Genomic DNA, 12,815 nt, shown 5'->3' with positions numbered 1-12,815 from the left:
TTTCCTCCATCAAAATTCATACCTCAGCCATTTCAGCTCCTTACAATACAGAACCACCCCTCTTCTCTCATTCACTGCTGAAGCAATTCCTCAGAGGGGCCAACAACTTAAGACCACCCAGGCGAGCCCCTATTCCAGCCTGGGACCTTAACTTTGTATTTTAAAAGCTCACTCTACCTCCCTTTGAGCCAGCTGCAAATGCAGAGTTGAAATTTCTTTCTTGGAAAACAGCCTTCCTTCTAGCTATCATTTCAGCAAGAAGAGTGTCTGAATTACAGGCCCTCATGGCAGTGGAGCCTTTCATCATCTTTCATGCTGACAGGGTGCCCCTTAGGACCAATCCCTCATTCTTGCCCAAGGTAGTATCCAGTGTGGCCTGTAATCAGTCCATTCATTTGCCAACCTTATTTTCTAATCCACAGAACAAAGGGGAACAAATACTGCACTCCTTGGACATGCACAGACAACTTAGATTTTACTTGAACAGGGCTAAGCCTCTCAGGAAATCTGAACAGCTGCTGGTTGCATTTGCTGCAGGGGCAGAGGGGAAGGCCATTTCAAAGCAAACCATTTCTAAGTGGATAGGCCATTGCATTCATTTCTGCTATAAGCATCATGGAAAACCTACCCCACAGGGGATAAGACCACATTCAATCAGGGCTGCATCTACCTCTACAGCCTTTCGCAGAGGTGTCCCTACCAGGGACATCCTAGAAGCTGCTACTGGAGTTCTGTACATGCCTTCACCAAGCATTAACACTTGCCAATTTTTTCTAAATCCAGAGCTGGATTTGCCACTGCAGTCTTGCAGGGCCTTATAGCTGGTCTTAATGCTATCTAATTACCTCCTCCCATCCTTAGCTTTGGGAATCTACCCAAATGTGATGACTGCAACAGTGAAACGCAAAGAACATAGAACATAGTACAGTTGTGTATACTCACCATAAATGTAGATATTCAATTGTATTCACTGTTGCAGTCCTAGTTACCCTCCCTCCAGCCCCCTGACTTCTATTGACTATAATTTCTATTTTTGTTTACTATGCTTAAAGCTTTTTGGTGTATTTGCTTTTTTGTTGGAGGTGTAACCTTGTATATAATTGCTTTCCATTATGGGGGTACCTGACATCTGGGGCAAGAAAAACTGATATAATGGCGTCGGTTGCATGCTTTCTACCCCTGACTACTTGACTTCATGGAAGATGAGACAGCAACTGACGCAGGACCCAAGACTTTGATAATCAGGCCGACTGAGGGCTACTGCAAGCAGATAACCCAAATGGTGATGACTGCAACAGTGAATACACTTGAACATCTACATTTATGGTATGTGTACACATCTGCACTTTCTGTGGAAAGCTGGCATGACTCTCTTATAAACCTTCTTAAGGGAAAAGTGACTGCTGTTTAAATGTTTGACTAGAATGAATGTCATATAAGTGGAATAAAACCATAATATTGTCAAATCTGTAGTGATGTTAAATGCTAATAAGCTTGTCTACATGAGGATCCAATTCACTTAAGTTGTGGTACACTTGCTTCTGGAGTGCTCACCTTGATTGAAAACCTTATGAAGGCTAAAAGTTGCACCTACATCCACAGTGTATGGGTGGTAAGTAAGTAAAAGTGACACAATATGGTGACAGAAGTTAAGTATTTGTTTCTTAGCATCTGAGTTTGGAAGCATGGTAGAACAATTCCCTTTGAAAAATAATACAACCATTAAGAATTTCCTAGCTCAAATGCAACTTGGTAGAAAACTTGAAGCTTTGGATCCGGAAGTTTGATTTAGTAATTATTCTGAGGTAAGTAGCCAAGAAGTTTGAAAAGCCAGTCCCCCTTATTTCTGTGTGTAACTGGGAAAGAATACTTTAAATGTGTTTACCTCTCCTCGTTGAAGAAGAGAGGAAATAGCACTGAGGGTTTAATTTATTATGAGCCTAGAAAGGTTTGTTTACAAAGGTGTAATGTAAGGTCCTGAAGAGACTATAGATGCTAAAGCTACAGATTTGAAAAACTGACTAGCACTGTGAATGAGTTCAATGAAGAATTACTAAGAGGTTTGTAATGCAAGAAATGATCTAACAAGGGTCAGGATATTAAGAAAAGCAGACCTGACATTATCAAAAGAATATGGATAACTGCAGAGAAAGATTAGTGTGTAAGAGGAGTCCTAAAATGTATAAAAAAAATGTAGAAGATGAAAACTAAAGTGAAAGTGTGTTGTAACAAAAGTAAACGTGAGAGCACGCCTTGTGGCAGTGCACAGTCAGTAATGGACATGTGAAAAGATTGTGCAGACAAAATTTGGGCCTCATGTTCATGTAATATGCATGGCTGTAAGCATCAGGTGAAGCTATACCCTTTTTTTAGAATCTTTGCTAGAAAAGGCAAGCAAAGATTAGACGTTATGCTAAAGTCCTGTTGTACCAAGCAAATGAATCCAAATATAGAAAGAAAGTAGCAGGACACTGCCAAGACAAAATTGATAAAAACACCTTTTATTCCATAAAAGTTAGCGCTTTCGGGATAACCCTTCTTCAGACATAATATAAAAACTATAAATGCAGCCATATTTAAAATACAAACCATCCAATCATTTGCTCACAAAAACCCGCCTATTTTCTAACACAGGTTTAATAGGTAGTACATCATTAAGGCCTGGGGGTCTATGTGCTCTTAAATCAACAATCCACTTGGATTCAGCCAAAGCTGTTCTATGTTTGATGTCACCCCCCCCCCATCACTGGCCTTTATGTTGACAATGCATCTGAATTTAAAAGTGTGCATGGGATATTCTTTTATGTGTCTATATAGTGCATTACTTAAATCACAGGTTCTAATATTGCTAAGATGTTGCAAAATCCTGGTTTTAAACATGTTATTAGTCATACCTACATAGAAGCACGCACATTGTTCACAATTAGCCATATAAACCAAGTGTTGTGTCCTGCAGGTTGCCCTCCCCTTAAAGTTAAAAACTTTAACTATATCCGGGTGTTTAAAATCTGTGTCACTCTTAATGTACATACATGCCTTACAGTGTCCACATGGTTGTGTGCCCACTCTCATGTTGGGTACAATCTGCTTGTCTAAATGTACCTCCTTACATAATAATTCTTTTAAATTCCGGTTCCTTCTATAATTAAATATTGGGCGTTCACCAACTATATCCTTCAGCCCAATATCGCTTCTTAATATATTCCAATTATTCTGCACTATCTGACAGACATCTTTAATATTACTCCCGTAGGTGAAGAAGAGTTTCGGTTTTTCCTTCTTATTAGTGATAGCATTACCTGGTCTGTTCCTATCCAAACCATCCATCCAAGGCCTATACCTAGTCCTCTTATATTGTGTATGGTTATTCATAACTTTACTAACCAGAGTTTTTTCATATCCCCTATTTGTGAAGTGTTTATCTAGCTTTGACCATTCTTCATTGCAGCATGCATCCTCAGAGCACACCCTAGATATCCTGCCCACTTGGCTTTGTATGATATTGGGAAATGTGTGCCTCGGGTGCATGCTGTCATAAGAAAGCAGAGTGTTCTGCCAACACTCCTTCCTGTATAGTTTGGAAACAAAACCCAAGTCTGTTTGTTCCACGCAAACATCCAAAAACTCCATCTGGTGGTATGAACTTTTTGCAGTAAAGCTCAAAAAGGTGGTCGTAGTGTGAAGAAAAGCCACAAATTCTTCAAAAGTAGATACATCTCCATCCCACAGAACAAAGACGTCATCTACAAACCTCACATATAGAACTATGTATTTTTGCCATCTTTGATTTTTCAAAACCTCCTTGGTCTCCCATTTGGACAATACTAAGTTGGCATATGTATTCGCACAGGGGGTGCCCATGGCTACCCCCTGTGCTTGTCTATATAGGGACCCTGGCCCTATAAAAACATTGTTGTCCAAGACCAGAGATAACAGATCTTCCACTAAGTGACACATATGTTCTGTCGCTCCCAGGTTACCTATAACCTCGCTTACTGCTGAAATTCCATAGTGATGTTCAATGACAGTGAAAAGACTGTTAACATCCAAGGTGGCCATCAACAATTTCTTCCCTTTTAATTTAACCTGTGCTAACAGTCCTAAAAAATGCCCTGTATCTCTTAAGATGTTGTCAATCTTATTCAAATACGGTCTCAAAGTGAATTCCAGCCAAATCGAAATATTCTCTGTGACCCACCCTCTCCCCGAAACTATGGGTCTGAGTGGTGGGTCACTGAGAGATTTGTGGATCTTAGGCAAGGCTTTGAACACGGGAGTTACTGGTTTTTCTATCTTTAAAAATTCACAAATTTCTTGGGTAATCTGCCCCCTTCTTAACAATGTTGTCAATCTATTATGTACTTTATCTATGATAACTTTAACCTGTAACGGATTGATTTGTTCATAAGCTCCATCCCTAGTCAGTGTGTCCCTCAACTTCCTTTCATACCATTCCGTATCTAACACCACGATGGCTCCCCCCTTATCAGCCATCTTAATGGTTATTTCTTTTTTGTGCATTAATCCATGTAGGGCTGTTTTTTGATCCAGTGTCAAGTTGTAGTATTTACTGACATTCTTACTTTCAAAATACTTAAACAAATCACTCTCACACCCATTCATAAATAAATTGAGTGTTGGTGTCAGGTTGGGTACAAAGTTACTCGGTTTTCTTGGACCCAAGGTATTGCTGACTTGATTATCAAATATCTGTTTAAGTGCAACACTTCTACAATATAGCATTAAATCAAAAATAATGTCACTATACATGCACATTTTGCTAGGGACAAAAGTTAGCCCTTTGTTTAAAACCTCTAACTCTTCAGTATTCAGCAAAATTTTAGATAAATTATAAACAATACCAGAAGGCATATTGTCAGTCACTGAATAGTCCTGCGACGTTTCTCTATGTTCCGATCCTCGCTCGAGGATCTTTTCCAAGCACCCTTCTTCCTTACTGGTGCCGGTAAGCTCCCCAAAAAATGTAGTGCCCCTTGTTGTGTTTTTGGACGTGCCCCTAGTCCAATATTCTGCTCTTGGGTTACCGTTGGTGATAGTTCAGCCGGCAAGCCAGATACCTCACATTGTGAACAATGTGCGTACTTCTATGTAGGTATGACTAATAACATGTTTAAAATCAGGATTTTGCAACATCTTAGCAATATTAGAACCTGTGATTTAAGTAATGCACTATATAGACACATAAAAGAATATCCTATGCACACTTTTAAATTCAGATGCATTGTTAACATGAAGGCCAATGATAGGGGGGGTGACATCAAACATAGAACAGCTTTGGCTGAATCCAAGTGGATTGTTGATTTAAGAGCACATAGACCCCCAGGCCTTAATGATGTACTACCTATTAAACCTGTGTTAGAAAGTAGGCGGGTTTTTGTGAGTAAATGATTGGATGGTTTGTATTTTAAATATGGCTGCATTTATAGTTTTTATATTATGTCTGAAGAAGGGCTATCCCGAAAGCGCTAACTTTTATGGAATAAAAGGTGTTTGTATCAATTTTGTCTTGGCAGTGTCCTGCTACTTTCTTTCTATATTTGCTAGAAAAGGACTCTCGAAAACTTAATTTGCATGCAAGGCTGAAAAATCAACTGGCTTTTGGTCATGAAGTGAAAAAGACAACAGTCTGAAAATGTCTGAGGAATTAAGACGAGAATGCAAGCCATGTTTAGAATTGCTAAGAATAAGTATCTTTAATCTAAACTAGCCATAGATGTGCCCACTAACATCCTGTCCTCTGGGTGAAACTAAAGGGAAGCAAAACGTAAAAAGAAAAATGTTGGTATGAATGTACAGTAGTACAAGAAATGTACCATGTAATTGGTATAGCTTTGCTGTATACAGACAGCTTCAGTTTTCTGTAGCCAAGTCGTTATGGGTCTTTCCTGAACGGATGGCTCTGACATCTTATTCCTCTGACATCTTATTCACTGAGGAATGCAAAGTGATCATCCAGATCTGAGTCACTGCAGTGTAAGCTATGGCACTGATGCTTTATTCCCTTATAGGAATTAGTTGCATCTTCTGTTCAAACCCCCCTTACTCTGTAAACGCAGATTTATTAATTGATATATGTTTCCATCTTCAAATAAAGCTTTATTAGACTACTGTCCCGTTTTTTTATTGGTCGCGTCTAGTGTTCCATTTAAACACAGCTGTGCTACATTGGCTTGTTTGCCTTCACTTGGAGACCTTTTTTTTTTTTTTTTTTTTGCTTCTGCAGTTTAAGCCTGATAAAACCCGCGGTTCTTAACTTGAGTTTAACTTTTGTTTATAGATTGTGGTAAATGTGTAATTTGAACTGTTTTACTCAATTCCTTTAAAATATTTGTATTAGAATATCCCTTTTAGTCAACATCACTTCTGTAAGGAAACTGTTAGAGTCTGTGATATGTTCCAAACTGTACATTCTTTCATAAGAATAAGGTATCTTTTTGTAACTATTCTCCTTTATGCATGAAGTCATGTCAGACATTATGTTGAACCAGAATTTCATTCCTGTCCTTGCAAGGGAATTAATTCTTCACAGAATGGATCTCAGGAAAATGTCTGCTTTTTTGATTTACTGCAGGAAACTGTTATTTAAAAAAAGGTCGTGTTAGCTTTAGATCCTTTACTGCTAAATAGACTGGGTGAATCAGTGGCTAGAAAAATTCTGTCACTAATTTGACAACTGTTTAATGCCTTATGTTACATTTCTGTAGATAAGTGTATTCAACATGTGTAGTACGATTAGTCTGCAAGGGCAGTGTCTGTTTTTTTGGTAGAGTCCTCCTATGCTATGTGAGGCAGTAGTGTGGTCATTTATCCATGTATTCACTAAACATTAAAATGGTAGTTCTAGGGCTAGAGGTGATTTTTTTTTTTTTTTTTTAACTACAGTAGTGGCCCAGGGAATGTTTGATTAGGCCTGCACATTTTTCTGTCATAGTCCTATACTTCCCTTTCAGGTTGTGAAAGAGAGGACAATGAATATATACAGTTGTATGAGGAACACACCATAACAGTACAAAGTTTTTTTTCTTTCTAGTAAACTCCCTCCTTCTGTCATCTATTCTTTTGTTCGTTATTTGTAGGTCACATCCTAGTGCTTGTTGTTTTGTGAGATAGTTTTGCATCTTTGTGTTTAGCTGCTATGACACTGAAGTGGATTAGCCTTTTGCCTATAAAATGACCTAATGGCAAGAAATTGGGCGTTGGGGGTAAGTTGCGTGTTTTGTAGCTCCTACTTTTTCCAGTAATATCCTGTGCTATATCAGCCTTCACAACAATGTGATTGATGGGGTGGTATGGGTTTGCAATTAAATGTAAATCTTAACAGAAACATGATGAAACCTCCAGCTAAACACGGTAATGAATCCTAATGTCAACTCTGCAGGGAGATGCAGAAGGCCTCCACATATTAGGAGAGTTTGAAGTATTGTGCTAAGCATAGCTTGTAGAATCTAGACTGCCTGTTCTGAGGATGAGAGGGATTTGCCTGCATACATTATATAGCAGCCTTTTTCAACTGCCATATATTGTAGAACTTGTACATTATTAAGGTCTCTTCAGTTTAAAAAAAGTGTGATAGCCCATGTAGCTTGTGAAAAGAGGAGGCACTTCAGTCATCTTCTTTTAGAATTACTTGGCACAAATCGGCAATCTTTTATAGTGAAAACCTCCAGTAACTGCATTTTGCTGAAATGCGATGCTTAAAAAAAAAAAAGGCATTTCTTTGTAATTTAGGAATCACTGAATTATTTCTTCATTTAGATGTAATTATTTTTGTGTTCTTTTCTTCTCCTATTAGATTTTCTACAACATATGGATCATACTTACAACAATGGGAAATGTAGTCCGAACTCCATTTCCTCTTGGCAGCAAATGGATGAGACTTCAAAAATGCCGTTTTATTCTATGACATTGCCAGATAATGTAACCACCAGGAGAAAGAGATCAACTCTTACAAATTCAGGGCGCCTCCTTTTTCCCATTTCTTTTGATGAAGAAAAATGTGAAGTACAGTTCCCTGTTTTGGAGAACACAGCTTTAGGAAATTTTAGCAATTCCGTTAGTTGTACCAAAGCTCTTGATTCCACTTCTACCAGTATTCCAGAGTCTTCCTCTGAAAAAACATGTTCAGTGACACTGTCTCCACCTGATAAGTTACAGACAGAAGAAACTGTGTTTGATGCAGAAATGGAGCTGACTGCCAGTGAGGTAGGTGAAATAATGACTGTTGCAACAGTCTGCAGGGAACAGAATGCTGGTAGAAAAATGGTAAAGCATAATGTTTCAGATGGCAAACAAGAGAATGGATGTGAAGGTGGAAAACTAAGAAAAGTGAAGCACCCAGTTTCTTCTAAGAATCGTTCAAAAAGTGGCACAGACAGTGATAATACTAATACTGTAGGAAAGGACAGGAAGAAAAGGAAGCATTGCTATCAAGATAGTGCCATCGATGAGTCTGAAAATGCTGTGGAGTTCACTCGCGTGCCAGTGGCATCAAGTGACTTCACTGGTAGCAATTTTTTTCATGAGCCAGTGCAGGAAGACCGTAATCCTGACTTTAGTTATAGCTGTGCAAAACTCACACCAAAAGATCTAGCTGTTAGACGTGGTCACCTTAGTTCCACTGACTGCACATGGCAGCCGAATAAAGAAAGTGAACATGCTAACTGTGGTAGTGATGAAACTTCAGCCATATGCTCTATGGAAAACCAGTGTGAAGTAAGTCCACATTCACTCCTAAATTCTGAGGCAAATGTGGGTGAAATGGAAGATGATTGCTCTCAGGCAGAGTGTAATATACTTCCCGCATTTTTGGAATCCCCAGATGAAAGTGGTAGTGGCTTTAAAATACCAAGAAAAATAAAGGCATTTAACAGTAGGAAGACGATTGTCATTTCTTGTAGAAAATCCATTACTGGCAGTGTGAATGTTCAGGTACCAGAGTTTCCCTTCGGACCTTCTACACAGACTGTCAACACAGAAATGCAAACAGAAGGTGATCGTGGTAATCTAGACAATGCTAGCAGTGAAGACCCACTAGCCATGAGTTGTGCATATAAGCGCCGAAAGAAAGAGAAAATTAAGAATGCTTTGTGTGATAATGTGATAAGAGAAAAAGCTAAAACAAATGAACCCCTCAAAGAAGCTAGTCATATTTACTCTGGATCTAAAACTGTAAAATTTAACATATATACTGAAGATGCATGCATTGGTAAACCTGAGACAAACAAAGATTTTGACTCTGAACTGCCTCCGAAACCTGTCAGTGCTGGAGTTTCTAGTGAAAATGACGATGAACATGGATTTACCAGAATTGACAAAGGTGATGAGGAAAAGGCAAACCTTTCTGAATCTTGTACTGTTGAACATCCAGCTCCCCTGATCACAGAGGACAGCTCGTCTGAACCTGCTAAGTCACCTCAAGCAAAGAAAAACACTGAAATTGGGAAACTTGAAGATAATTCTGTAGGTGCCACCAGCAAGTCTAAATGCCCTAAAAGAGGCAAGGTTGGCAAGGAAAAACATAAACGTGAAACATTTGTCATTCCCCCTATAAAACCTTCCAAGGGTTGTAATGCTGGACCAGTGGGTTTGGTACAAGATAATTCAATGGAATTTTCTGATTTTTTTGCTAAGCCAGCTGCAAGAACTGAAACTGGTGTAAGGGTATCTCTGGGAAATGCCATTAAGCAAATTGGGTGTACTAGAAAAGGCAAAGATGAATCTAAACGTAAAACGTTCATTCTTTCATCTGAAAAACTCTCAGAAGGCTATAGTGCTGAATGTCCAACACTTGATTTATTCCAGGAAAGGTCTGATCTTGTAGCGATAGATTTTTGGGCCTCTCAAACTGAAACTGGCACACTTCAGCCACATAATACAAGAGAAACTGGCACACTTCAGCCACATAATACAAGAGGCATGAAGGAAATGGGGTGCACTACAAGAGGCAAAGGTGCCAAAGAAATGTCCAAAAGAAAAACATTTGTCATTCCTCCTGTAAAACCTTTGCAGGATTGTACTGTTGAGCAGCTAACCTCCAAAGCAGCGTGTGTACGCTTAGCCGAATGTTCTGATCTCTTTCCACAGCCAGATGTTACCAGTGAATGTGATGAACACTGCACAGCTAAAATCTCTAGTAGCAATGCTGTCAAGGAGTTTGTTTGCACCAAAAAGGGCAAAGCTGTGAAGCAAAAATCTAATTGTAAAGCTTTCACTATCTCCACTGTGAAACCGTCAGAGGGATGTAATTCTGAACAGAAAGCATCTGAGGCAGACTGGTGTGATGAACCTCTAGATTCGGCAGGCCCAAATATGGTAACTGAAACTGGTACACTTAAGATGCTCAGAAAAGCTGCTAAAGAATTTGGATGTGTTAAGAAAGGCAGAGATGCCAAGGAAAAGTCAAAGAGAGAGACCTTTATTATCCCTTCTGTAGACCATTTTAAGGACTCTAGTGTTGAGCAGACATTGCCCATGAAGGTAGAAGAGAGCTCAGTGGAATGGTCTGATCCAAGTCTGAAATCAGAACTTGAGACATTCAAAGTCCCAAGAAACAGAGAGTTTGGGTGTGTCAAAGGCAGAAAGACCCAGGAAATATCTAAACGTGAAACAACAGTACGTTTTACAGAAGATATAAAAAATAAGTGCACTGTTGAGCAGACATCTGATTTAACACAAGAAAAATTCATGGAAACTATGGAATTGCAAGCTGTTGGCATGAAACGGAGTGTTCCATGGTTACCAGTACACCAAACTGATCACGAGATGATTGACATGATCAGCGATTCTATATTACTAAACTGCAGTGCCGATGCAGTTCTGAACTTGGAATCGTCGGATGTGTTAAAATCAGCAGACCAGCACTTCAGTCCTCAAAAACCTGTTATTTGCCCACCAGATGGAGTGCTCTCTTCTTTGTACAACTGTAATCTTAAAGTGCTACCAACTGATGCACGTGTTTTGACTGTGACAACGTCCCAGGATCCAAGTAGCAGAAATGAAGAACAAGAGAATGTACATCAGACATGTCTGCAGAATAAACGTAATGAGCGGTGTCAAAAGATGAAAACATCTAAAAACAGTATGTGGCTTATTAATTTGGCCAAAAGTTTTTTTTTTTTTTTCAAGCCCCCCCCCCCCCCCCTCCCATTTTGAAGCTTTTCTTCTGTTATCTTTGTTATACTTTGAGTGTAAATATTTTCTGGCATCGTGGTAGGCCTACCATTACCATTCTGTATGCATAGTGTAATTTGTCATCTCCATAGTTGGTATTCTCATTTCTACAAGTCTTTTTCTTGTAGTTTTAAATACCATTGCCAGTATATTTACTTTTTGTATTTTCCTTCCTGCCTATTCAAAAAAAAAAGTTTAATTTCTCTCTCCACTAGAGAAATGTCTAGGAAGGATCCAGCATATTTTAAAAATTGTGACAAGTGTGGGCATAAGTTGCCTTTGTCTGATGCCCACATTCTTTGTATTGTTTAGGACCAGAACATTTAAAACAAGACTAAAGTATTTGTCATGGGTTCAACCCTAGAGTTTTAGCAAACAGGAAAAATAAGCTGATTTTAGAGATTACTGCCATCTTTCTTTTTCTGAAAACATTGCTGGGGTTCATTCCCCAAAACATAAACCTAAAGACCTGTCAGAAAGCTCTAGGTCCTTGGATTCTCCAGCCTCTACCTCTTCTGAACCAAGAAGAAAGAAAAACTGGATCCAGAGCTGCATCTGACCCGACTATCATCAGATTCGACCAAATATTTTTTGGATCCTACATCTTTGGATCAGAAGTCCTTACCAAGAACTGGATCCGGTTCTTTCCAGGGCGCTGCCTCCCTTTTTAGAGAGGCAGTCAGAGTTGTTGTCCCTGGTAGCCTCTTGTTCCTCCAGGAGTCTCAAGGAAGTGGATGTGAAGAGGATGAAGAGGAATTTTTTCATGGAGCAAATTCAGATGGGAGTTCTCACGGTTCCTACTCCTTCGGGTCAGGAAGTCTTCCATCTACCACTTCACAGATAACTGCTCCTTCTCTAATTCAACCTGTGGTATTAGAGCCCTCAGATCAGAAGAGAACATAGTCTTTGGATCTGACTACTGCTCTGAGTGCACCAGCTTGGATATCCTCAGAGTCAAAGCTTCCCTGTCAGATCCGAAAGGATGGGGTCGACTTTGAAGTTTTTAGAGCCGTCTCTTCCTCTTGGAGCTTCAGCATTGGGTAGTTCTGCTCCAACTTCTGCCTCTGGTGACTTGCTCTTGGGACTGAGGGAGGTGATAAGCCAGAAACTAACTTTCTGTGATCCGTTGGCTTCCTTCTGTCCAGAGCGGTCTGCCTGTGAGATAGTGAAGAGAGAGTTCTCTGCTTCGGCAGGTTAGACTGGTCTTTCACCCTTGGATCCACCCTCTACTTCTCAGATGACTTTGCACCATGATTCCGACATTCTGCTCCACAGGGCAGTCTGCCCAAAGCTTCCAGTCTGTCCAGCAGGGTATTTTGAGCTCTTCTGATATTTGATATTCTTGAGATCCTAAAGCAAAAGGGTTGCTGGTCTTCCCAAAAACCCTTCTGAAGAATCAGTATTTGTAGAAGCATTTATTATGGATACGTCTACCTCCTGGGTTACTCTGCTGGCCGATGAATGTATCTATTTGCTCTCCAAGTGGATGTGGAAGGAACCTGATGCAATTGAGCCAATCTCCCAAGAGAGCAGACTGGATTCTGGTGCCACAAGTAGGCTGCGAATGTTGGAGTAAAGGGGTTCCAGTAAATGTCATGATTGTGGTGGCTACAAAAAAAGGAACT

The 12,815-nt window shown here is 39.7% G+C and overlaps 1 protein-coding gene across 3 annotated transcripts in view; it reads left to right on the top strand.

The window, feature by feature from the left end:
- Positions 1-12,815, top strand: part of LOC122793038 — a 1,023,021-nt gene that overhangs the window by 555,394 nt on the left and 454,812 nt on the right. For 2 of the 3 annotated variants that reach the window (XM_044060700.1, XM_044060701.1), the window contains exon 7: positions 7,814-11,098. In XM_044060700.1, coding sequence (XP_043916635.1) covers positions 7,814-11,098 — 3,285 coding nt within the window. The remainder of the gene's footprint in view (positions 1-7,813; positions 11,099-12,815) is intronic. The other variant, XM_044060702.1, reaches the window with a different exon arrangement.

The sequence above is a fragment of the Protopterus annectens genome, chromosome 2.part0 (genome assembly GCF_019279795.1).
Source record: "Protopterus annectens isolate FY-2018-M chromosome 2.part0, PAN1.0, whole genome shotgun sequence".
In the NCBI taxonomy this organism is placed as follows: Eukaryota; Metazoa; Chordata; order Ceratodontiformes; family Protopteridae; genus Protopterus; species Protopterus annectens.
The sequence above is the reverse complement of the archived record's forward strand: the minus strand, read 5'-3'. Positions and strand labels throughout refer to the sequence as shown.